Source organism: Sitophilus oryzae, unplaced genomic scaffold, assembly GCF_002938485.1.
Source record: "Sitophilus oryzae breed Bouriz unplaced genomic scaffold, Soryzae_2.0 scaffold_1297_pilon_pilon, whole genome shotgun sequence".
NCBI lineage: Eukaryota > Metazoa > Arthropoda > Insecta > Coleoptera > Curculionidae > Sitophilus > Sitophilus oryzae.
The window spans coordinates 5,286,810-5,313,754 of NW_022145945.1; the positions used below are offsets into that span (position 1 = coordinate 5,286,810).

Genomic DNA, 26,945 nt, shown 5'->3' on the forward strand with positions numbered 1-26,945 from the left:
GAAAGTTTATAAAATACCTTTAAGTAAAATCTCTTCGGATCTGCGGTAAAATACCTTTATTCTTATTAAATAATTTCAATAATCTATGTTTTTATGACAACCACCTAATAACCTAACTTTAACGTCAACTTGACAATCCTGAAAAATTTTATTGTTAACCAAAGACTAAATTAATTTCTGAATTCGCTAACGCCAACTTATTTTTCATTAAAAAAAAATTACCAATTTTCTTAACTAGGTCGGCCATATTGAGGAAGTTTTAAAAGAATTGTACTATATACACGGTTTTGGAACTGAGCAACTAAAAGCAATTTCTAGGATAATTTTTGGAGCTGAATCCAAATCAGCAGTCCATTTTTTAAGATAGGTTCTAGTTTTCGAAATATTCAATAAATTCATTATTTTACTATTTTCGACCGTTAACGGTCATTTATTGAATTAAACAATATAAATCAGAAATGAACAGAGGTTGAACTGAGTCTTTTATACTGCTTGGGATCTGTTTCACGGATTAGGGTCCAACAGTAATCGGTCATCATGCCTTCGTCCCAAAATCCTTGGTATCACCTTTCGATTTTCGCTATATCTTGGTGTAGCCGCACTCCTTGCTCGTCGCTCGTGTCGCCCAAGTTTTGTGGAAAAAAATCAAAATGTGAATGCAGAAAATGTATCTTGAGAGACATTCGAGCTCCAATCTTGTGGTAATTTTGCAACAAATTGTCGATTACTTGCTTGTAATTCGGTGATTTATGATTACCGAGGAAGTTGTGAACAACACTTTGAAACGATGTCCATGCTGCTGCCTCATCAAGCGTTAAACATTTTGTAAACGTTGCGTCAGCCATTAGTTTTCGAATATCAGGTCCGACAAATATTCCTTCTTTGATTTCTGCGTATGACAGTTTTGGAAACAACTTGGTTAAGTACTGGAAAGCCAGTCCTTCGCGATCGAGCGCTTTGACAAAGTTCTTAATAAGGCCAAGTTTTAAGTGAAGAGGTGGCAGTAAAACGTCCTGTGGGTTTACAAGTGGTACAAAGGATATATTTTGTTTTCCTGGCTCATAGTGGGTACGACTCGGCCACACCGAAAACTAGAGCCAATCTTGAGAAACGGATTGAAGATCTGAGTTCAGGGCATCAAATAACGTTAAGAATCGTTCTCATCTGCTCGGGTCCAAAAGCTAACCCGAATTTGTAAACTTGTGTAATTATGATGACTTCACGTTCAATAATCGCCGTTCTGCATTTTGTAACATGTTGTTACTCGTTAAAATATCTTTGTTTTTATAATATGCTTTATATATAGATAATGTTTTTTATAAATTCAATAACAAACGCAAATTTTTAAACATTTCTGTACCTCGGCCCTCAGGTCTGTACAGTTATAATTTATACAACTTATGAACAATAGTACAGGGTGGTCGAAATTGGTCTGTTTTAACAGAGAAAACCTATTTCCTGACTAAATGAAAAAAACCGACATATATGTCATGGGCTCGATTTCTGAGACACGCTTAATAGCGGAAACCGTCTGTTGATATTTTCACTGCCAAGTGAACAGACCAATTTCGACCACCCTGTACATTGTTCATAAGGTGTATAGGTATATTCTTTTTATAAATGAGGATTTTAAGTCACCAACATCACATGTTATCTCAAGGTATTTTTAATCTAAAGTTTCTAGTTCCTTTCACTCATAAAAGCAGTTATCCGTGTCTTTTGGGGTCATCTTGGGGTCATCACCCATTTTAGCGAAACCACTTTTTGCGAAAAACAAATTTCTATAGAAATGTCCTAGAAGTTTTTTGACCCATTTCTGTTCCTCCGTGTTCTGACAGTGAAATATTCAAACTGATTACCTTTTTTGCAACTGATTTAAACTTATAGCCCAGTTTTCAGATTTCAATAAAAGATAGGAAGGGTGAATTCTGTTGAGCTGACTTATATGTATTGATATTAATATTTTATTTTATTTTTATAATTATTAACACATATATGTATTAAAGAAATACGCAGGGTGAGCCTTAAATAAGTGCAAATATTTTCAGGGCAAGCAGATCACGATAAAAGAAACATATTTTCTCTTTATTGTTTTTCAAATAAATCCAAAATAACTGAGTTATTTTATATTGAAAATTACCAAAAAAATTATTTTTTTGCTTAAATTTTGAGAACCACCGAATCTTTTGTGGGTTTTCTTTTTTGTAAATTTAATCTACTCTACCTATGTTGTAATGTTATTAACAAATTAAGGTTTATAACTAAAAACTAAAAAAGTTCCAAAATATTTTTCAAAAACAAATAAAATTTTCAAAATTTTCTTTTTGGGAAAAAACCTCATAATCGTGTTTCTGTGGGTGGGTGGTTGCAGGAGACCGTGTTGCCAGAACTACGGATTAATCCTACTAACAATCCTGGTAGATATATAAAACGCAGTTACTATGGTAATAGCAAAACAATTTCCGATGCACGTGATCAACTTTGAGTGACAAGCGATGGAGACAGCGCTGCCAGATTATGATGGATTTATGAAGTGACACTTAATTTAAAATTGACAAACAGCATATTTATTTTATAATTTTTTAAAGAGTTTTACGTTTTATTTTTAATTTAATTACTAAAATTTTAGTGATTAATTGATTTATTTGCTTTATAGCTAATTCTACTTATTACATATTGGCAAAAACTAGTCCATCATGAAGATTATTATAAGCGTTATAATGGATTATTTATTTATTGATATACATCTTACAATGATAATAATAACAAGTAAGAGGGTGCTATTAATGCACAAACTAATAATCTCAGAATTTAATAAAAACTAACTTTGAAAGTGGTATACTGGTGTTTATCAATCAAGCTTACTTTTCTGATTGCAGTCAAGGGTAATAAAGGACCTTTATTGTCCCGTTCTCTTTCAAAATAGTTTAAAAAAAAACACGGAATCTACAAGGTCTTTGCTTCGATTGTTTAAATGCTTCGGCATATTTTCAACACACAATTTCAAGAAATTCAATACAAAAACTCGAAAATTTAGTTCTTAAAAGAACTGTTTGTGCTTAAAAGTGCAATTAAGACTATTAAAAAATTAATACTATTAAAATAGGCAAAAAAACGAGAATTACTCACAAAGATTCTACAACAACACGATATTGTACAAAACTTTGAATAAGAAGACTAAGGAAGGAGCATATCAAAAATCTTAGGTACACCGCGATGGGCCTCAAATATGGCCGACTTAAATTCCGGTTTATCAGTGTCGTTCTAATTTTATTTAAAAAATGTAAAACTATGACGTGGGGTAGACTCAATAATTTGTTGTTTTATTGTACGTTGTGAATAAATGTTGGCAGTTATTAAAATTGTTATAAAAATATATAATTCTAATAAAAATAGATAAGTTATAATAAGTATTTATTAACACAAACATCCGATACGCTACTGAAGCAGGTAAGTCAAATTAACGTATCTACATTCTTTGACATCTAATCTTTGACAAGTAATAAATAAAGGCTAAAATGCCAGAAAAATATATAATTTAGTTAATTTAAGTGAATTTCATAAATGATCGGTTTACTACACGTATGTATATTATATAGTCACTTACTAGCGAAAAGTTATTCCATTATTTCACTCAATTTTTCCCGAGATCTACCGCACGCTACACAACCAACTATTTTAGAGTCTTTTTGGATAAATCGCGATAGTGTCACTGTTAATTTAAGTTCTGCCACAATTTCCATCTAGATTTACTACCTTTGTACAACTATCAGTAGTAGACTAAATAATAAATAACATAAAATAAGCTCCGTAAAGACTGACAAATCCACAAAATTTCAAATCAAATTCAAATGTGTCAAATGAATAGTCAAACAGAACTGTCAAGGATCCCCACCCTAGAGTCCTTTTTCCGCCCACCATGCATGAATACATGGATAACATTATGCTCCTTCCTTAGTCTTCTTATTCAAAGGTACAAAATAATGACTGATACTAGGATAATTGTCAAATAATAAAGGACAACACTGCTGAACACGGCGTAATATGACCAACATAGCGATAATAAAATTCGGTTTAAACTAATTTTTGCAGCTTTAATCTAAATAAAATATCTGTTACAATCATTTGCTCTATAAATTAAAATAAAGAGCTGCTTGGTACCTTAAATTATACAACAGATTTAAACATTTTTGCCAAAATTTTATAGTCAGGTTTATAGACTTTAGTGTCAATGTCGATATGATTGATGACGTACATCGGAAAATGTTTTGCGATTACAATACATATCTCCCTCGTAATCTTAAGACTTAAACCTAAGACATTAGCCGTCGTGATTTGAATTTCCACCCACGCCATTATCGTATATTCGCCGTTATAATATCCATATCTCTGGTTTCTATCGTCTTCAAAATGACGTTGACGTATATACGCTCAAACGCACGTAATCTAATTTGCCTGAATATCAAAGGAAAACGATAATGACGGCTTAATTGGCTTGGGTCGACTAATATGTCGTTTATGTTTCAGATATTAGCCTCAACGTTACACTTAATAGGCGTCTAAAGCCTTTAAGTCTTACAGCTTTAAAGAAATGACTTTAACACTGTTTTTTATTTGATCTCTTTTTCCTGATGGATTTTTTTGTTAAATATATAAAAGTTTACAGCAGTTATAATTAAGAAAAAAAATGTTTTCTAATGTTAATTACTTTCTTACTTACTGCTATTACTCGCTGACAAGTATTTGACACGCATCAGAAGATGGTTACGTAGTGCGTTGATGAGCTTTTCTGTGACTGAAAAGTCCGATACGTGATGTTATTATCTCTCTTCCGCACTCCGGACGTGCAAAAATCTTTGTTGCCTCTTTACTTTTTGGTTGTCAATGATAACTGAGTTTACAATTCTTCTCCATTGTGCGCTCCTTCTTCCCACTTAATCTGCATGCTTATCCCCTTTATGTTTTCGTGGAAAATATCCTTGTACCTTTTTGAGTTGATCACCCGATTTTCTTGCATGCTGTATACGTGACCAGCCCATCTTAAGCGGGACTTAGCCCACGGCCACACAGAAAGCGTTTTTAGCGTTTTGCGTTTTTTGCGTCTCAAGCGCGTTTTGCGATTTTACCGTTTTAAGCGTTTTTTTTCGATTTGTGTCCATTAAAAACCCTCAAAAGACGCGGCAGGTCTGCAGTTTCTATGAAGATTCAATTAGTAACGTCGCAAGATCGTGGATTCCCGGCCCATTCAACAATCAATCCTGTGAGAAAGAGATAGGCGAGATCGGCGCGGTTAGCGTTGAAGAGACGAAGATAAAAGATGCTGGGATTGAATTGTGGACGGGCCGGGGCATATATTCGGCGACAAACACAATCTACTGCTAGTGCCAGTGGTGAGTGTAAAAATAATAATTAGTATTTGCCATTTATTTTACGAATTTTAGTTTATATGTGTATAGTTTTTTATGTTGTAGTGTTGTGGTTATTTGTTATAATAATATAATAAAGAATTGTAATTATATAATAGAATAGTAAATATATATTACTAGTTGCTAACATAATTTTAGGACATGATTTATGATACTTTTTGTAGTGAAACGTCTTTACGCGCGCTGGGAGTAAACATTCAAGGCCGTGACATACGAGCTAGCGAGACGGCCCTGACACACGAGCTAGTTGTAACGAAACGTGTTAACGGCTTAGAAATACGTAGTGACGCGACGTGTATTTGTGAGCAGTCCACGTGTTTATCAAAAATATTGATATTTTAATACAAATTTTGTATAAGTGAATCAAATTTACGTGTAAAAAAACATTTGTTACACGTAAAAAAATATTTTTATTATTTTACGCGAATAAACTGTTATACGTAAAAAACTATTTTTTACGCGTATAAAATTATTTGTTACTGGTAGAAAACTATTTTTTACGCGTATAAAACTATTTGTTACGTGTAAAAAACTATTTGCTACACGTAAAAAATCTAATTTTCACGCGTTAAAAACTTATTGTTTCTGGCAATAAAACTTTTATACACAAAAAAAAATATTTTTTACGTGTAAAAAAACTATTTGTTACTTGTAAAAATCTATTTGTTACACGTAAAAAACTACTTTTTACGCGTCAAAAACTATTTGTTTCTGTTAAAAAAACTTTTTTACGCAGAAAAAAACACTAATGTTCCTTTAATATTGAGTTTCCTTCAAATTTTGGAATTTAATAGAATCTTCCTAAACAGTAGACGTTCTCTATAAAAATACTTTTAGATAATATTCTAAAATGAAAAAAATGCATACTATTTATTTTATTTTTATTGTATTATAAAATATTACGTCTGCCTAGGACGGGGTCCCATAGAAAACGCTAAAGACGCTACAGAAAACAAATTGATTTGTTTTCATTTGCGTTTTTTGCGAGACACGCCGAACGCCAGACGCTTTTGGTGGGGCCACTCCTATATAATCCTGTTATTTTGTTTTAGACGCAAAAGACGCTTCACGCTAAAAACGCAAAAAACGCTTTCTGTGTGGCCGTGCACTTAGTAATCATGACTTCGACGTTTGAGACATGGTGGGACCATTTGAGAATCATTTCATCTTTAGAATGCGTTTTAAGCCTGGTTATATATATCTGTAGAAACTGTTTGTCACTGGGAGATATACTTCTCTAAATATACAAACTACTGAACATTACGCAAATATATTATAAGAATATATTGCTAGTACCGCATTTACACAATGAGTGGAAAGTGAAGCCAAAAAAAAAAGAAATAGGAATATCTATCATGCATAAGTCTATCCTTTTCGTTCAACAGGATTTTCGTGCGCACGCACCAAATAAAACGATCTGATGCGTCTACTTTAACGCTGTCACCTGCCTGCGCACTATTTTAAACTCTAAATACCATATGATCGAATGAAAACGGCGTCAGCGATGGCTATGAAATGAAGATCGCTGTCATTTTATATGTAAAATTATATGGGAAATGTCATCGATCGTCATTTCCACGCCAACTGGACGCCGTTTTTTTTTCGATCATACGGTATTAATAATGTATAATATGTTATTTTTTGTTGGTAATGGCATTATTTCAATCTGTTATTTTAGATATTCATCATATCTATCTGTTTCTTGTTTTGTTTAAATATGTCAGAGATTAAATTTAAATTTATAAGTAATGGCACGAATAGTCAGACGTTAAATTGATTTACGTGGTAGATAGAAACTTAGAAAACTACTTCTATTGGTTAGTATGAAATAAATAAACTAATCGAGAAGTATTTCTCACGCTTGCGTAGTTCAAAGCTGTTGAACGAATCTCAAAAACTTGGCATCAATTTCTATTCCTGACTAGCGATATAGTGTAATATACATGTCACTGTAAATGTCCGAAATGCGGTAAAACCTAGGATAAGCACGCTAAACCTAGGATTTATCAAAAGTAAATGGTAAAAGCTCGAAAACTTCTTTATTACCACTTCCATTTCGGACTTTTACCGGTCCCAAACAGTAAATCTTAGGATTTACCACACCGTATTGGTAAAAGTACGAATTATTTTTCTTATAGCAACAATATCGACAAATTAAGGATGTCGATATACAAAGACATCTCTACTTTTGTTTACTTAGGCATTGAAATTTTAACGATTATCGTTTCACGATATCGATTTTTGTAACGTATCAGTCATATTTGTTACTGTAAATGTCCGAAATGCGGTAAAACCCTAAGGTAAAACCTATGATAAGTGCACTAAACCTAGGATTTACCAAAAGCTTTAACTAATTAGGTTAGCCTGGTTATTTGAAGGGTGTTAATGCATTGGTTAGCCTGGTTATTTGGAGGGTGTTATTGCATTGGTTAGCCTGGTTATTTGGGGGGTGTTAATGCATTGGTTAGGTGGTTATTTCGTGGGGTTGGTTGGTTTTTACTACCACTTGCTTATTCGTACTTTTACCAATGCGGTGTAGTAAATACTAAGATTTACTGTTTGGGTCCGGTAAAAGTCCGGAAATGGAAGCAAAATAAAAAGTTTTCGGGCATGTTTTTGGTAAATCCTAGGTTTAGCGCGCTTATCCTAGGTTTTACCGCATTTCGGACATCATTGACAAAACGCATGCCGGTATTGGTGAAAACTATAAATACTTGGTTCACTAACATTTTATTCAGGATGGTAAAGTATGATCTACATATATTAATATTATTTAACAGTTAAATGATGAAACATTATACCTGGCACCTTTAACCTGACCAGAGGTTTTATTAGTTCTCAATTAAAGGTCGCCATTAATTGACATTTGACACAGTTTATACCGAGAATTAATTGGGTTTGATTTTTTCATTAATTTAAATTTAAAGGTCTATTATTTGGGAATAATTCGGTATCGTTTAAATAGCAACACGTGAATGTCCTATCAATGTCAATTAACACAATAAAATGTTTTAAAGTTATTAAGAATTTACTGCTGTAATGTTATTTTGGAATGGTTATTTTTTTCATAAAACACACCATGCGTCGTCTTATGGAGTTTGCTGGTGGTCGTATTATGATGTGTAACCAAAGTTATTTTATTTTCCCTCATCAACCAATCTTGTGGTACGGGTAACTGAGACTAATCACTCTGTATAAGCATCTCTAACATTCTAGAACCTGCTTCGGAAACAACTATTTAATTAACCGGTATTTTAATTGCATTTAAATCGGTGTTAATTTAAGCAAATTTGTCCATTTAATCATGACATAATTGGGTAATATAGCTCTATTAAGCTGTAAACTTTTTTGATGAATTATTCATGTGGGTGTCAGAAAATGACTTTAAAATTATTATAATTTAATCATAATGATTTGAAATTTTGGGTTTGACGGATATATGTGTCATATAACGTAGCTCATTTTGAAATGTTTGATTGAGTTAGTAGAGTACAACAAAATTATTTATCTGTAGAATAAAATTCATAATTATTAAATAATATGTTCTTAAAAATAATACCTAATAATCAGAAGCTATATATTTTTGTCCTAAACATCCTTTGTTTATCATTTTAATAACATACCGATTTGACAATAGTATATTGTTTTATTAGGAGTAAAAAAGACACTTCACTGCGAACAAAAAGTCATTTTTACTCCGAATAGAACATGCTATTTTTTTTCAAACGGCAAAAATAATTTTTTAAACAATAAAATAATATAATATTTTAATAATATTTTTAAACATTCCAACTAATATAAAAAGATTTAAAAGTCGTACCTTGTATGTAATTATATACAGGGTGTCCCAGAAATAAGTGCAAGTATTTTAAGAGGTAGATCTCGATAAAAGAAACACATTTTCTCTTTATCGTTTTTCAAATAAGTCCAAAATAATGTAGTTATTTTACTTTGAAAATTTCCCAAAAAAATGATTTTTTGCTAAAATTTTGAGAACCACTGGATCTTTTCTGGATTTTCTTTTTTGTGAATTTAATCTAATACCTATAATGCCATATTATCAAGAAATTGTGTTTTTAACTAAAAACTAAAAAATTTCCAAAAAAAATTTTTTTTTCGCGGAAAAAAACCACACACATAGGCGTGTTTCTGGGGTTGAACTATACTACCAGTTAAAATATTTGCACTTATTTCTGGGATACCCTGTATAGAGAAACTATGGTTACGCTCGTTGAATTTGACACTTTATGTCAGTTTAATAATATATTTTCATACTTTTATGCTTATGGCTTAGGCGTAAACGTGCTTTACTTCTATCACCTTCTATGCCTAGGCGTTAAAATGACTTTTTTATATTGTCAATCACGTCGCAAAAATTAATACTTTTGTGACGTTTGAAAAAAAATAATGTTATTAACCATGTCACCAACAGGAATAAACGTTAAATAGAGTGTACAGGGTGAGTCAACGATAGAGTAATAATAAGTCCATTATCTCATTTGTTTCAAGGTTTACAAAAAAATGTTAAATATAAGAGTTATAGGGAAGGTTAAAATACACATTTTAAAATTATTGTAGAACATACAGGGTACTTTAAAAAAGTGTGGCGGATATAAAATATGTTTTTTAAATGTAACACTCTATCTTAATTTTGTTTTTAGATTCTGCGTAAAATTCTATAACTTTTTTATATATATAACGTTATATACTTAAAATTAATACTTTTTGTAATATTTCAATTTGTTTAAACAATTGTTAGATTTCAGTGTGGTAATAAATTGTCAGTGATGCCATTGTTTCTGAAGTTAGACTAGTAGATACTCCTGGTAGGAGAGTTTTATAAAAGATATATGATTTTAGTTAGAGGCTACAGGGTGTTCATTTTATTAGTTTAGGTATGTTTTGTTGGTAGTTATTAATGATGTTATATCTCTTTCTAGCTGTGACAGACATGGCAATGCTGTCGAGACCGGTATGCGGGATCAGAAAAAAGACCATTATAGTAAATTTTCCGGGCAGTGCCAAAGCGGCCAGCGAGTGTTTTCATTTTGTGAAAAACGCCCTTCCTCATGCAATCGCCTTGCTTCGAGAAGACGACTCCAAAGTTAGGAAAACCCACGAAGAAGTTCAGAGTTCGCCATTCGAAAAGAGCAAGGTATTTTTTAATATTTCCTCTTGAATTGAATTCAAGAAATCATATTGTACAGGGTGTCCAAGAAATAAGTGCAAGTATTTTAAGGGGTGGTAGATCTCGATAAAAGAAACATATTTTCTCTTTATCGTTTTTCAAATAAGTCCAAAATAACGGAGTTATTTTACTTTCAAAAATTTCAAAAAATTGATTTTTTGCTAAAATTTTGAGAACCACTGGAACTTTTCTGGATTTTCTTTCTTGTAAATTTAATCTAATACCTATGTTTCCATATTATCAAGAAATTATGTTTTTTAACTAAAAACTAAAAAAAATCCAAAAATTTTTTTAAAAAATTTCGAATTTTCAATTTTTTTTTTCGCGAAAAAAAACTCATAGGCGTGTTTCTGGGGTTGAACTATACTACCAGTTAAAATACTTGCCCTTATTTCTGGGACACCCTGTAGGTAGTATATTTCGACCCCAAAAACACGTCTATGAGTTTTTTTTGCTTCTCAAAATGTATACGAAAAATCATTTTTTGCGAAATCTTTAAAATAACGTATCTCTGTTAATTTCAACTTATTTGAAAAAAGGTAAAGAATAAAAATATGTTTCATTTATCGAGATCTATTAGCTCTGAAAATATTTGTACTTACTTAAGACTCACCCTGTATGTGTCTGTATTAGGCTAATTGATAAAATTTAGTAGAACAAACTAATTATTTTATAAAATTTTGTTTGTTTTCTAAGCAAGTAGTTTTTATAAATTTTGGAAGGTGAATTAATGTTTAATATTTAAATATCATTAATATATCGGAAAGTTGATTTATGTCTGTGTTTGGTCAAAAACAAAATGCATTTTTTGTGAATTAAATGCAAATGATGTCACCAAGGTCAAGGAGGCCAGACTATAATAAGTATTTTATTATTTAATCACTTTTTTCTTTAATGGAGCATTTTATTGTTGTCGATAGAGTGAAAAACAGAAATAATATATTAATAAGCCATCAATTTTTTTCTTTAATTGAGCATAATATTTTTGACGATAAAAACAAAATTAAAAATAACCTATTAACAAATAAATAAACCGCTTATTTGCCAATTTTATTGGTTTTAGGTCAAGATTGTGGCTGGCTCATCTAGAACTCGAACATCTCAATACCGGATGTTTGAAGTTGACGAAGCAAAAGAAACAATTTTTCAAACGCTCCAGTCCTCTGAAGACTTTGAGACAATACCGATTTTTAATGCTGTAACTAGAATTTTAGGGGAGGACATCAAAGCACCTATGCATATACCACCATTTCCTGCATCAATTAAAGATGGGTATGCTGTAAAAGCTGCTGATGGGGTTGGTAATAGAGCTGTTAGGTCAGCTACAGCAGCAGGAGATCGACCTGAAACAGCAGGTAAATATCCTCCTTTAGAACATTTTATGACATAGTAGTGAATATTACAATCAAGTGGAATAAATATTAAATAAGAGTTAACTTTTAGACTAGATCTTCTTCTCAGTGTGCTGATCCGTTCGGGATGTTTTTTACAGATTTTTGAGATTCTGCTCCTCCAGGTTCTTTTCTGTCTAAGATTTTTTCCTGAAGTATCAACTGAAGTAGACCATATCTCTTTTGGTTCTTCATTATGTGTCCTAGATATTCTAATTTTTGTTGTTCTATATAATAATAGCTCCCGTATATAGCGTTTAACGCCTTGGGAGTAGCAAGGTACAACTTGTCATGCTAGAGCCGTTCGGTATACAAGGAAGGTAATGTGGCTAGCACTACGCTTCAGCCGCCAATTATTACCTCAGGATTGTGAATCCCAAGTACTCATTTAAGGCTGAGTCGACCTAGCTGCACAAACTATTTTAATTTTAATAAAAATGACTAGTGAAAATGACTTGAGTTGTAGTATTCGCATTTCGCACAGTGAAAGAATAAAAAAATCCAAAGAATTATAAATAACAAACAATATTTCAAAGTGATATATCTACTATCATCGATAAATTGATAATTAATTGGTCAGCAATACAAAATATACAGGGTCGCTTTTATGTATGGAAACGGTCGATTATTAGTTTAAATATAGGAGGTACCGCAAAAAGTTAAATACAAATGTTATAGGATTTTTAAATATCTATTAGCGATAATAAGCGATAATAATCTATAGCGAGAAATAAATTTAAGTATACAGGGTCGGTCATAAAATCGTGGCACATAAAAGTTTCATTTTTTAAAATAGAACCCCCTGTATATTACTGCATATTTTAATTCTTCCTTCAATTCTAAGCAAAGATCGAAATACACACAATTTACCTTAAATCTACCGTTTCCGAGTTATTGTCTTTTGAAAATATCACTTAAACAATTTGATTTAATTAATTTCGATATGTTCAGTTTCATTTAACGATGCCGTTCTCAAGTTAGCATTTATAGATGTATAAAATGAAATTATATCAAGTCTGCAAATTACAAAATTCTCGTTTAACATTTCAATTCTTCAATTTATGTACATTGTGTATTACGATTGCTTAAAATTGAAGGAAGAATTTAAATATGCAATAATATACAGGGGGTTTCGTTTAACAAATATAAAGTTTGATGTGCCACAACTTTATGACCGACCCTGTATACTTAAATTTACTAGTAGCTAATAGGCATTTAAAAACCCATTACAACAGTATCACAGTTTCGGCAGAATGGCATCATTAAATGAAACTGAACATATTGAAATGAATTAAATCAAATTGTTTAAGTGATATGTGGTTTGGGGAACATTGTGTTTATTTCGATTTTTGCTTAGAATTGAAGGTAGAATTGAAATATGTAATAAGTTCTATTGAAAAAAATGAAACTTTGATGTGCCACGACTTTATGACCGACCCTGTATATATAAATTTATTACTCGCCAATAGACATTTAAAAACCCTATAATTTTTGTATTTAACTTTTTGCTGTACCTTGTATATTTTACCTAATAATCGACCGTTTCCATATCCACAGCGACCCTGTATATAAAAATTATTGTTCCTCAAAAAAAAATGGAAATAAAATATCAAATCCATCTAAAATATCAAAAGGATTAAGACAAGGGTGTCTCCAGCTTTATTCAAAATATACGTCAACCAAGTTTTAAAGAAGTGGTTAGGTTTTGGCATTCGCTGTTTTGGATGCTTTTTGAAGCTTTTGAAAACTTTGCCACTTTCCTAGAAAGGGGGACACAATAGGTCTATAAATAAGGAATTAATTAACTTCGCCCCTCTCTTACAATCTAGAATATGCTTATTTATCGGATTATTATTTTCTGACAGATCTGCAACCAGGAGAAATTATAAGAATATCAACCGGTGCCCCCATTCCAGCCGGTGCTGACGCTGTAGTTCAGATTGAAGATACTGCGCTGATTGAAGCCAGCGAGAATGGAGAAGACGAAATAATAGTGGAGATACTGGTCGCCCCCAAAGTTGGACAAGACATAAGGTGGAGAAACAATCTCTAACTTTTAGATTATTGTTCTATTAAGTAAATTATATGTCATAGGAAAGTTGGAAGCGATATACACGGAGGCACAGTTGTTTTAGAGAAGTATACTCGAATCTCAGCCGCTACAGTTGGTGTTTTGGCCACGTTGGGATTCACTGAAGTTAAAGTTATTAGGTAAGGAAAAAAGTTGTTCTCCATTACACAATAATATATTTTGTTGTTTTAATAACATATACATATTTAGCAAGTGACTTTATGAGCGAAATTGGCATGTACAAACTTGTTCACATTTATCAACCATTAAAAAATCTACTTACGACATTGTGCTGTAATATTCTAAAAATTGCATGGGTTTCCTGTTTTCAACAATGTCTGATGTTGTTTAAAGTATTAATGATAACCATATGTTATAGTCTGTCCAACGACGGTCCTTGACAGTGATAGATGTGTCTGTCATTTTAATTTCAAAGTAGTTTATTTTATTTTACAAATAAATAAGTTGGTACAATTGGAAGCATAGCAGGACATTAATACCAGAGAGAAACTAATAACTAAAGTGAGAGGGCTTGTGGAATAGGGCCATTTCGTAACTAAAGAAAAAAAACTACGAAGATTGCTTATTATAAACTTGAAAGATTAAGATTCGGTTCAAATATACATATTTTAAATTTTTGGCGCCAGTATATAGGTATGAATGCAACCTACTATATCGATAATGCGCTCATAGTTCGGGTTAGACGCCAAAGGCCGCGCCACTAACACAGTCTTCAAAAATTAACGTTGATCGGTCTCTCTCACTTTAGTTATTAGTGTTCTCTCTGATTAATACATTTAAAATTTGACTGATAAGTGATTACTTCAAAATATTATGAAAAAAAACTGTATAAAACTGAAAAAATCTAATCGAGTTATTTTATTAAAAAAAAAACCGGTATGTGATAATACAAAACAAACAAAAACAAAACACCAAATACTATATATTTTTTTTAATTAACTTTTCTTTGACCAATCTAATATATTTTTTATTTATAGGGTTCTTGGTTTTTGGTCAATATTAAACTTTTTCTGGGTTTAGGAAGGATTAGGAGGATCTAAACCCCGAAAAAGTTTAATATTGACCAAAAGCCAAGAACCCTATAAATAAAAAATACTATATATTATATAATATATATATTCTTAATTTTTTTAAACCAGTACCTTTTGACATTATTTTTCTGCAGTACTAAAATCCATTATTTACCTATCGTGCGATGTCGATATTTTACAGCTACTCCGGTAGTATAAATATGTTTAGTATTGGTACGATCCTTGTAGCATAAATATACAAGATGCACGTATCTACGACGAGATTGTATACAAACTTTATTGATGATAACTTTATTGGTGTATAGACTTTCTACTTGTGCAGCGAGTATTAACTACAAACTGTGCTCTGGAACTACAGTTAATTTTCTCTCGATTTCTCCTCTACTTGACTTCAAAAGACACAAAACACATCATCTTCCAAATCGCAGATATTTGACATAAGTTGACACAAAATTATAACCTATAATTTGGCAAGACTTGACATCAAGTTAAACTTCAAACTTCCCAATTACTACCGGATGAGTACTTGGTTGCGGTACTTGGATTACTACCGGATGAGTACTGATTAATTACTTAATGAGGTAAAACTAAAAAGCCTCAAACTTTCTTTATGATTATTTTTTAATTTGTTTTTAATTTTTACTTATGTTTATTAAAAATCAAAGAGGCAATATCCATACATTACCAACCTACAGATGCCTGAGCAATACATTTATTTATAATAGACTATTAAAAAACCTCTTTTATTTTTTATGTATGTACAGGCTATCGCTTCTTTCATATTAATTTTTGCGTTGTTAAAATTTACTCTGTACCCTGTGTTCCATGAATGCTGACAAATCTTAGATTTGTAAAATGAACATAATAATAAAATAATTGACGTTATTTTCTTCTATCTTCTCGTTGGACCAATTATAACACCCAGAAATGCCTTACCAATGCAGTATATTTATTTATATTATATTGCAGCAGAAAAGCCGCTTTTATTTATCGTTTACAGAGCATCCAGTTTATAAAACTTGTTGTATGTGGCTAGATGAATAATAGTATTTGCATAACACAAATGTTAAGTTACTTTAAAATTCGTATTCCAAATTACTAGAAAAAGAAATAAAATGCAACTAAGTTTCAAAAAGTTAAGATAGTATACGATTTATTGCCGGCTTCCATATTCCAGGCGTCCCACTATCGCTATTGTATCCACCGGGAACGAGCTTTGCAATGCCGATGAGCCTCTAAAACCAGGTCAAATATACGACAGTAATAAACTGACATTGTTGCTACTGCTGCAACGGTACGGTTACAAGGCACTCGACGCTGGAATAGCTAAAGATACGTAAGTAAAACTATATGATTTTCCTTCCAATTGAAAAGAGTTGCTTCCAGTGAAAAAAAAAACTGAGGATAGTGGAAATACTATTTTTATATTTATACAGGGTGGACCGAACTGTATTCCGGAAATTTCTTCCGGCAGCATATTCTGCAGATAAAAATAAATAAAAAACTTCACATAAATATATGTTCTAAAATGCTTAGTTTCGCAGATAGAGGGTGTAGAAGTTTCATTTTTATTTCGATTTTTTCCAAATAATTTCTGAAGTAACGTCAATATTTGGATGAAAATTGGTGTCTGAGAGTTTTTTTGGCATGAGAAATTTGGTTTTGATGTCAATATGACTCCTATTTGAGGGGGGCGCCACCTACATGTTGTGTTTTAACCATAGACTTAAAATAAAATATAGACTACACTATTTACATCTCAATGCGGTCAAACAATCTTTTTTGTACACATGTTTACTTTTGGGTACAGTCGACCGAGCCTTCCTCATCCAGCCTATGTTGTCACGTCTTTAATATTATCAATATTTTTTTTCTTGTTATACACATATATTGAGATATTAATACTACATTTTAATAAAGTAGGTTTTAATATTCCATAGATGTATGAAATAGTCCTTATTACTACTAAATTATAAGTCGGATACTGTTTAAAAAGGATAAGTTCTTTACAATATGACAACACCGATTAGAGGCGAGGGAGCCTATTCATTCATTTATTGCCTTGTAGTACGCGTCGCACGTGTGCGGTAGAGCTTTGTTGCCGCTATGTCCCCGGCTGTATTAACGCATTTTCTTAGCTTGTAGTCCTTAAGTGTTTATTTTATTGTCCTTTTCTGTTCAAGAACTATAAAATATGGTTCGCCAGTGCCAAATTTGCAAGAAATTTGACTTAAATAATCCATTTAAGTCTTGTAACGACTTTCGACCGGTAGGCAACTCTCAATTTACCCATTGGGAGTCAGTGGCGTTGTTGTAGAAAGGCGCTTATTTAGATAATATTTGAGTAAAATGTAGAATCTGAATTTTTTCTCTTACATTACATTATTTACTTACATTGTAACAAAATCATAATTATAACCCTGTTAATAATTAATAATGTTTTTATTAAAAATATATTCCGGTTTATTTTAAAATTATCTTCAGAATCTAAAATAACATATAAGAATTTTAAAATGATAGTACATTATGAAACCAATATTTTTTAATATACCGGGTCGTCTCAAAAGTAGCTCATCCCCTATAACTTTTTTATTTTTTCAGATAAAAAAACAGATTTGTATGTTAGTGGGTATATGACATAAATTAGGATTTATTGACGTATTCAATTGTTTTTGGTCTCTTCCTGTTTCACCGAAATCATTACATCTTTTGATTTTTAAAGGCACCCTCGCTATATTGCTACTTTATTCGATAAAAAATGACACTCTGAATAGACATATCATATGTCAACTTTTGACATTGTCGCTTAAAAACAAATCGTATTTTAAATTTCAATCCAGGGTGCCATGGTGTTGTTAAAAACACTAAGTTTTAATCAAGGAGCCTTGGAAAAATAGTTTTGATCGTCTAATGGGTTTCGTGTCTTGTCTAGGTCGGTTAAAAGATGTATAAATCGTATTTTTAATCATACATATGTCAATTTTTTCAAATGGAACAAGGGTGACTCATTACCATATTTGGAAAAAGCATTTTTTTATGAATATATTGATACCACACACTTGGTATTTCGAGTCAAATTGTCGTTATGAACCGCGTGTTACAATTACAATTAAACCATATGCAAAAATGTCAAAAGTTGACATATGATATGTCATTCTATTCAGAGGGTCATTTTCTATCGAATAAAGTAGAAATATACCGAGGGTGCCGTTTAAAAATTAAAAGTTATAGTCATTTCCGGTGAAAGAGGAAGTGACCAAAAACAATTGAATGCGTCAATCAATCCTAATTAATGTCATATACTAACATACTAAATCTTGTTTTTTTATTTGAAAGTATAAAAAATTATGGGGATGAGCCACTTTTGGGACGCACCCGGTATAATAAAGACAGTACCGAGTTAAATAAATGTAGTTTTCATTTTATCCACTTCATATCACCTTCTTTGCTTTAATGGAACAGATTTATGTTTTCTCTAATTTACGTAATAAGACATCACCTAACCAGAAAAAAAATTACAACAATCATATATTTTTTTTCTCTCCCTGTCGCTGATTCTATTATATCTGTGGAATAGATCCTGGGGTGGAACTCTGTAACGAAATAGCGATCGGTAGCGATCAAAGACATTATAAATATAGACCGAACATTTCATTCATAAATACTCGTTGGTAGTGTATCAAACATTCCAATGTGTCAAACAAGGACAGAAGAGACAGAGAAGTCTAAAATTTCCGACCCCGGCAACTTGGCCCATTTGGATTGTTCTAATGGCCAGTGGCGTATCGTTTTTTGGAACGAATTTAATTAGTAAAGTAAAAGTAAAGTAATTAGTAAAATGTTTACTCCATATTAATATACTACATTAACACTTTTTCGTCAGATGAGTTTTGTTATAAGGTCTAATATAATAATATAATTAATATCCCACATATACTTATGTTGAAACGTTAGTAGGTAGTTTTCGAAAATCGCTCCAACTTCGATTTTCAATTTAAACTTTCAGTTACTTTTGAATATTTACAGGGTGACTCAGGCTTCCGAAAGAGTTCTATATTAGGTTTGTGGTTGGTGACTTCTCTTTCAATTTTTTTTTCAGAATATGGAGGCAATGGTAAAGCACATTTTAGACATTTTTGTAAACATAGGTGGCCGGAACATATTTTCAAACTAAAGTTGTAGATTTGCCATTAAATTTCCATTCCAGAAATACCTAGGGTTGCCACCTGCCATTTTTGAAAAGGACAGTCCTTTTTGGAATAACTCATCCTTTCGACTTTTTTGACTTAAAAGTCATTTTTATTTACGTATTTTCCCTGAGAAAATTACCTACAGCAAACAGAAATATTATTTTCGTCCAAATTTAATTAGAGATGTTATAAAACTTATAAATAAATTTTTCTTGTTTAGAATAGGCAACATCATTTAGAACTTCCCGTTTAATCTCAAATGACAATTTAGGTTTTAGTTTTACCTTTTTTGATCTTAAAAAGAACTTTTTAAAATTAGTAATTAGTAACGATTTAGTTAGTTCGCAATTGATAGCTTCCTGTAAAGTACTATGTAATAGTTGTTTAATCTTGTATTATTAATAACTTCCTATACCTAAAATCAATATTTAATGAGAAAATTGTGTTTTTTTGAAAATATAAGACAAGATTTGACTTTCGGTTTGACTTCTTGTATTATGATGGCTCTGATACGAGGCAATTACCTTTTAGTCTCTCAATAGAAGGCATTTATCATTAAAAGTATCAAATCTGTGTGCTACAGTATGGGATTTCTGTCGCATAATAATGAATATTACGTTTATTTACAAATCCATTACTTATAAAGGTAGCTTCATCAGACAATTAAATTTTAGTTAAATGTCCCAATCTTCATGAACTGTATTAAGCATATGTATTGCGGTTTGAATCACCCCGAGATTCACCCTGTATGTTGACAAAAATATTTTGAAAATGTGCGTTACAATGGCCCCCGTCTTATGTAAAAAATTGAAATAAAAATTACAAACCTAAAACGTAATAGGTAAAAAGCTTTTTTGGAGGCCTGGATCACTTTGTATATAGGTATGTATAAAACTAGTAGCCTAAATTATTTACAGTTTATCCCATTCTAAAAAAAAGGTAAACACACCGTACAAATAACTCTAGGAAGAGGTATTTATACGGCGGTAAAAAATTGTTTAAACGAGGCCGAAGGGAATATAATAATGCAATAAAATGTAAAAAAGGGCGGGTAAACACCTTTGTTTATTTGTTGAGCAAAATTATTCCTTTAGAATATCGTATATAATGACCAAAATATGACGCAATTTTAAGAAAAAATGTCACTTTCTGGCTTATAATAAAGTTTCAAATGCAACGTTTATATTCAAATTTGTTATGATCTACAACAGTTAAGTAGTAATTGAGACGAATTATAATTCAATTACCGGCTACTACGTTCTTGTTTTAATAGCTCAAAATTCAACAAATATAATTAGAAATTATTTTAATTGTGAGAGGGTCCCTTGTGGGACGCCTATGTACGGCGATTACGGCGCGATGGAAACAATACCTACCTGTGAAAAGACAAATTCGGGTAATTTGAGCTTATTTTTCTACACATTTGACACTGTCGTACCATACTGACAATTCACAGATTCAAAAGTACGTTAAACAAAAGCAAAAACTACTGAAAAACACTGAAAAGTTCACTTCGGACTTATTTCCGACTTCAAACACACCGTAAGCTAAACGTAGTACGCTATAACGGACCAAGGGCCGTCGCGAGGGGTGGTGGGACGGACGGCTCATTTCATTCTGGAAGACTAGCAGCGACGTTGCCAATAGTTCTAGACGTTTCAGCACATTAAACAGTAAACATGTTCTTTAATAGTAACGCATATATCCTCTGGTTAATAACATATTATTACGCATTCTTCTTTAAAAATAAACTATTAATTTAATTAAGAAATTGAGATTTATTGATATCCGGTGAAGGTTTTAAAGTCACCTTTTCTGCAAATCAAACTAAGTAGATAGGCGCAAATTTGAGATGTGGCAATGTCGCCTTCTCTATCTCAGTTGGTTTTTACAGTACGTAGTTAACCTCCGATTGTTTGATCGGGTTAAAATGCAAAATGTGATATCTGTTCTTCCTAAATCTATGGTAGCGATGAAGAATACTCTCGCTTGCCATTTAGTTTGTACGGCCAAGGTCAGTATTCTTTATCGCTACCGATCGCTATTTAGTTACAGAGTTTCAGCCCTGTTTTGATTAATATTAGAGGTTGTAAATGTTTGACTAAAATTAATAATTTATTATTCATTTCAAAAATTACGCAATTTCGATTATAAAATTTCTTCTATAACGTGTATTTTATTATTTTTATCCTTTTTGGATTCTAAGAAGTTTTTTTCTAATCTTAATAAAATATAAAAAAGTTTAAATACGATATATTTTTAATTTAATTATAGCTTCATTAAAATAAAAAAATTACCCGGCTATGATACGGAGAGTTCAGGTGTACTTGAAAAACGAAAGACAGTGTTGTGTTTCTCGGCAAAGTCGTCAGGGAACGACCGTTACGACCTTAGGTTACGACAGAGACAACCTATCTATCGCTTGTGTCGCACTCGTTATAACCTAAAACAATAACACAACAGTAACAAGACATTGTCTGACCGCATGTTCCAGCTATTTATGAATGAGATGCTGAGTCTATATTTTATTTTAAGTCTATGGTTTTAACTGTTTTGAAGAGTAATAACTTTTCGTCCGTATCTGTATAAAACTACTGAGTGAAAAATATACATTTCCGTTACTTTTTACGTAAAAAATGTCTTGAAAAAAATCGCTACGAACAACCATTCTCGAGATATTTAGAATGGAATTAATACATGTCGTTATTGACAAAAAAATATGTTGAGTAGATAGTTATTTGATTGAAATGATAAATTTGGGAACTTTTTTTAAATTAATCATAAATTTTTCTGCAAAAAAAATGACGATAAAGAGAAACTGTCTATTGATCTTTAGGCACAAAAACATTTAATTTAGTTTATGTCAATGATGACCAGTTGATATTGATAATTTCGATTCCATATATCTCGAGAATGATTACTTGTAGCGATTTCTACCAAGAGACCTTTTTTAAGTTAAGCACGTCGAAAATGTATATTTTTTTACTCAGTAGGTAGTTTTATACAGGTACGGACGGTTTTAACACATGTAGGTGGCGCACCCTACAAATATGGCTCACATTGACATCAAAATCAAAATTTTCAAGTGAAAAAACCCCCAGACACCATCCAAATATCGACGTTACTTCAGAAATTATTTGGAAAAAATCGAAATAAAAGTGAAACTTCTACACCCTGTATCTCCGAAACTAAGCATTTTAGAACATACATTTATAAGAACTTTTTTTACTTATTTTTATCTGCAGAATACGCTGCCGAAGTTTTCGGAATACAGTTCGGACCACCCTGTATATTTTCTTATAAAATAATAAGTTTCTTACACTTTTTTCTGTTTATTTTATATTTCATGTTAATTGTATAATAAAATAAAAACGCAAGGTTTATAAATCTGGACAGAAATCCGCCATGACTTATGTTACAGTTATTATACAGGGTGGTCCGAATTGTATTCGAGAAACTTCGACAGTATATTCTGTAGAAAAAAATAAGGAAAAAAGCTATAAACTTATGTCCTAAAATGCTTCGTTTCGGAGATTGGGTGTACAGGGTGTATATTCGTTTTTATTTCGATATTTAGCAATAGTTAGTTCAGAAATGATTTGGAAAAAATCTAAATAAAATTGAAACTTCTACACCCTGTATCTCCGAAACGAAGCCCATTTTATGACATACATTTCTACCAACTTTTTTACCTATTTTCATCTGCAGGATATGCTGCCGAAGTTTCTCAAATACAATTCAGAACACCCTAATGAAATACCGTACTATCAAAAAAACGGTGTCAGGTAGGTAGGTATAAATTACGATGATCGATGATATTTCTTATATAATATTATATATAGGAAGCCATGGATCTTAATTTGCAATGGACATGTTTTTTTGTAAAATATCGCTTCAAACATTAACTAAAACAGTTTTTGCTCATTATCTCGAAACAACGTTTTTGGGATAAGACGTGTTTTGTAACTTAAGCCATTCTACATTATTGTCTATTATGTATATTAAAAGAGGGACACCAGTAATATCTGAACATTTAATTTAAATATTAACCCCATTTAAGAATTCCTAATAAAAACGTATTTAACGGTTCTGTACTGTAATAATTCGATAGAGTTGACAAAATGGGATTTCTATTCTAATCAGCAAAACAGAGTTATTTTGTTTTTTGTTATCTAAGAACGCCTATCCTAAAGTGTTTGTGCACAGAATAAAAATTTGTTTCGACTTTAGCAGCTTTTATTCATTTGCTTTTTTCTAGAAAAATTTACATACTTTCGAGTGAGTTCATAAACGTATAAAGAAAACTCCATTTTGTTTGTTAAAATAAAATTTTAGGTCTCTGAATATTTTTGTCTGGTTTTTTTATTTTTGCCTGTTTGAGTAAGATATTCGTTCGTAGTAAAGTAAATAAAAGGATATATTTTCTTATTTGAAACCATATTTGGACAATGTTTTTATTTGAATTATTTTTGTTGCAAAATAAGTTGCAAAACCCGCCTTATCCATTTAAAAAAAATCCTATTGACATAGTGGACGGCGAAATCTACGTAAATATAGTCCCTAACTGCAGCAAAAGTCGCCTATTCCTATACAGGATGTTTCAAAAAACATGTGCCATTTATCGTGGGAAGATTCCTCACGTAAAAATAAGATTTATTTTTCATACCAACATGGGCCCGATTCTGCTTTGTTTCGTAGCTAGAGGGTGTTATAGTCTTAATATTTTTTCGTTTTATTTTAATTTTTTTCCAACTACTTTTAGCGTTTCGAATGAAATTTTGAGGGTAAAAGTTACTATAAATGCGACATATTTTAAAGCTAAACTAATGTCGACATATTCACCAGGGACGTGCATATGGGTTATCACTAGCGATGGGAACTATCGAATGAATTAGACTATCGAATGGTTACTGAATGTATGATTTCAACTATCGAATGGTTTTATTCGAATAAAACCATTCATTCATTTGTATACTAAAGCATATGTGACAACCTCGCCGTGCGACTAAATGGGTATCGTTGAGCCACGACTATCGAATGCTTTTGATAAATGAAATTTAGTAGGTATTTGTTTGATTTTTGTGTGCGTCAGTGCATTATTAGTTCTTCCAAATTTTTATAACTTCACCTTATAAATACTGTTCTATTTTTGCGTTTATTAAAATATTTAAAATACTAAAATAGTAGTTTTTTTTAATTGACGATTGTGTGTGTGCAGGTGTCAAAATTTTTCCGAAAATTTGTGTGATTTTCCGTAGCCCGATCTTTCAATTATTTTATTTTATATGGTATATCTGGTGTATTTTTTAATGGGAAATTTTGAGAAGTAGCAATTTTTAAGAGAGATGAGATGAACTTAGAATTAATTTTAAAAATACATATTTGTATTTTAGATGTTTTAATAATATGAATTAGTTGAATTGGTTGAACTTAATAAGCATATTTAAGTAATGTGGTTAAGTAAATGGTTATCGAACTCAAACTATGGGGTGAGAAAATTAAATTGAAAATTTTACACGTGCCAATTTAAAAAAAAAAAAGTTAACGATGTTTTTTGCGAAGAAATATTTCATTTATTTTTTAAAGTAAATGCCAGTAAAAGTAAATATTATTTTTAAATAGTAATATAAAGTACCTAATATAAATAATTTTGATTTCTAATTTTTTATTTATATTTTTCTTCCATTACACTGCATGTTTAGAAAATTAATAAATGTTTATATTTCAGGATTTTAAAGTTTGTTGTTAATATAACAAATTAGTTCTGTAATTATTATTATTTAATAAACCAACGTTGCCACAAAAAATTTAAAGACTAGATATATTATTTTTAAATAGGATCTAATATAAATAATTTTGACATCTAATTTGTTGTTTATATTTTGCTACTACGTAAAAAAAATGTTTATATTAAATTATTTTAAATTTTGTTGTTAATAGGTATAACAAATTATTACTGTTATTATTATTTTTATTAAACCAGTCTTTGCTTAAAAACATTAAAAATAATTTTCCTACATCCAAAATAACAAGTATTATTGCAGTGTAACAACAGAATATTAATAAAAAAAATGCAAAATATATAGACATACTATCCCTAACTAACTAAAGCCAAACAATAATATTCTTTGCTAATACCAACTAATACCAATATATGGCAATAGCGCCCTTCATAATGTATTTTCTGTGTACATACTAGCGACTAGCACCTCAATAAAAAAAATAATGTGTCCTTATCTTTATATGATTCCGCAAAAAATCAAAGATGCCGGCTTCTTTCATAGCATTGCCACCGACCGCTGTCGGGTTTCTCGGAAAGAAACCTACGTCGCCGGGCGACAACTAAAATCCAGTTAATATTTTATTATAATGGATCCTGACGAATAAATGAATTTCATAAATGAATGAATTTTATAAATGAATGGTTTTTGCTGCCGAATTACTAGAATACAATATTTCAAGGCAGATGACGCATCTATTCGATAATTTTTATTCGAATAGTTTTCAACGAATGTTTTTTTACTAGCTATCGAATTATTCGAATGAATTGCAACTATCGAATGTTTCGATAGTATTCATTCGATAGTTCCCACTACTAGTTATCACTGGAATATTTTTCTAAAAAAGCATGTACGCCACTGACTTTTTTTTCTTTTGTTAGCGAAATAATGTAAGCAGTTTATGCCGATTAAAAGTTGTCTCTTGATATTTTGTCGATGCCGGCCTTCTTCATGAGATAAACGTAATTTTATTAATTTGCCTTGATTCAAGTCTAATAGCAACCTTTAAAAAATGTTAATATCATTAACTTGAGAAAGTTTTAAATAAGTACTCATTGATTCCTCATCAAAAAATAGAAAAAAAATTCTTATATACATGGGTATGGAAATGCATAGTTTTCGAGTTACAGGATATTAAAACTTTTTAAAATTAGGTGTTCTGTAATTAACTTTAAATATTGGTATTTACCAATATTTTTTTATTTGAAATTGCTGTAGTTTGGACTAATAGTAATAAGTAGTAATATTTAATAATAAATTAGGTAAAATATATAATTTATTAATTTTATTATTTGTGATTAATAAAATTGGGTTTATCTCATGAAGGAAGCCGAATTCGACAAAATATCAAGCGATAACTTTTAATTGGCATTAAACGGCCGACACAATTTTGCTATCAAAAGTAAAAAAGTCAGTGGCGCACATGTTTTTTTTTGAAAAATATTCCAGTGATAACCTATATGCACGTCCCTGATGAATTTATCGACACAGCATTAAAATATATAGCATTTACGGTAACTTTTACCATCAGAATTTTATTCAACTTTCTAAAAGTACTTGGAAGAAAATATATAATAAATCAAAAAAATATTAAGGTTTTAGATTTAAATATTAAGATTTTTAGAATCGGACCTATGTTGATCTGAAAAGTAAATCTTGTTTTTACGTGAGGAATCTCCCCACGAGAGATGGCACATGTTTCTTGAAACACCCTGTATAAAATTCACTACAAATTACGTTCTTACTGCAGCAAAATCCGCCTTATCCACTTATATTTGCTTTTTAATGTCATTATTGTTGCAAATCCCGCTTTTTTTTATAGGCCTTTTTTACACAAGTATAATATT

General features: G+C 31.1%; 1 protein-coding gene across 3 annotated transcripts in view; it reads left to right on the forward strand.

Annotated features, from left to right (window-relative positions):
* The window catches only part of LOC115874629 (gephyrin), a 115,193-nt gene that overhangs the window by 65,411 nt on the left and 22,837 nt on the right, over nucleotides 1-26,945 (forward strand). For all 3 annotated transcript variants that reach the window (XM_030889844.1, XM_030889845.1, XM_030889843.1), the window contains exons 4-8: nucleotides 10,367-10,581; nucleotides 11,678-11,969; nucleotides 13,871-14,039; nucleotides 14,100-14,216; nucleotides 16,306-16,464. In XM_030889844.1, the coding sequence (XP_030745704.1) occupies nucleotides 10,367-10,581; nucleotides 11,678-11,969; nucleotides 13,871-14,039; nucleotides 14,100-14,216; nucleotides 16,306-16,464 (952 nt within the window). The remainder of the gene's footprint in view (nucleotides 1-10,366; nucleotides 10,582-11,677; nucleotides 11,970-13,870; nucleotides 14,040-14,099; nucleotides 14,217-16,305; nucleotides 16,465-26,945) is intronic.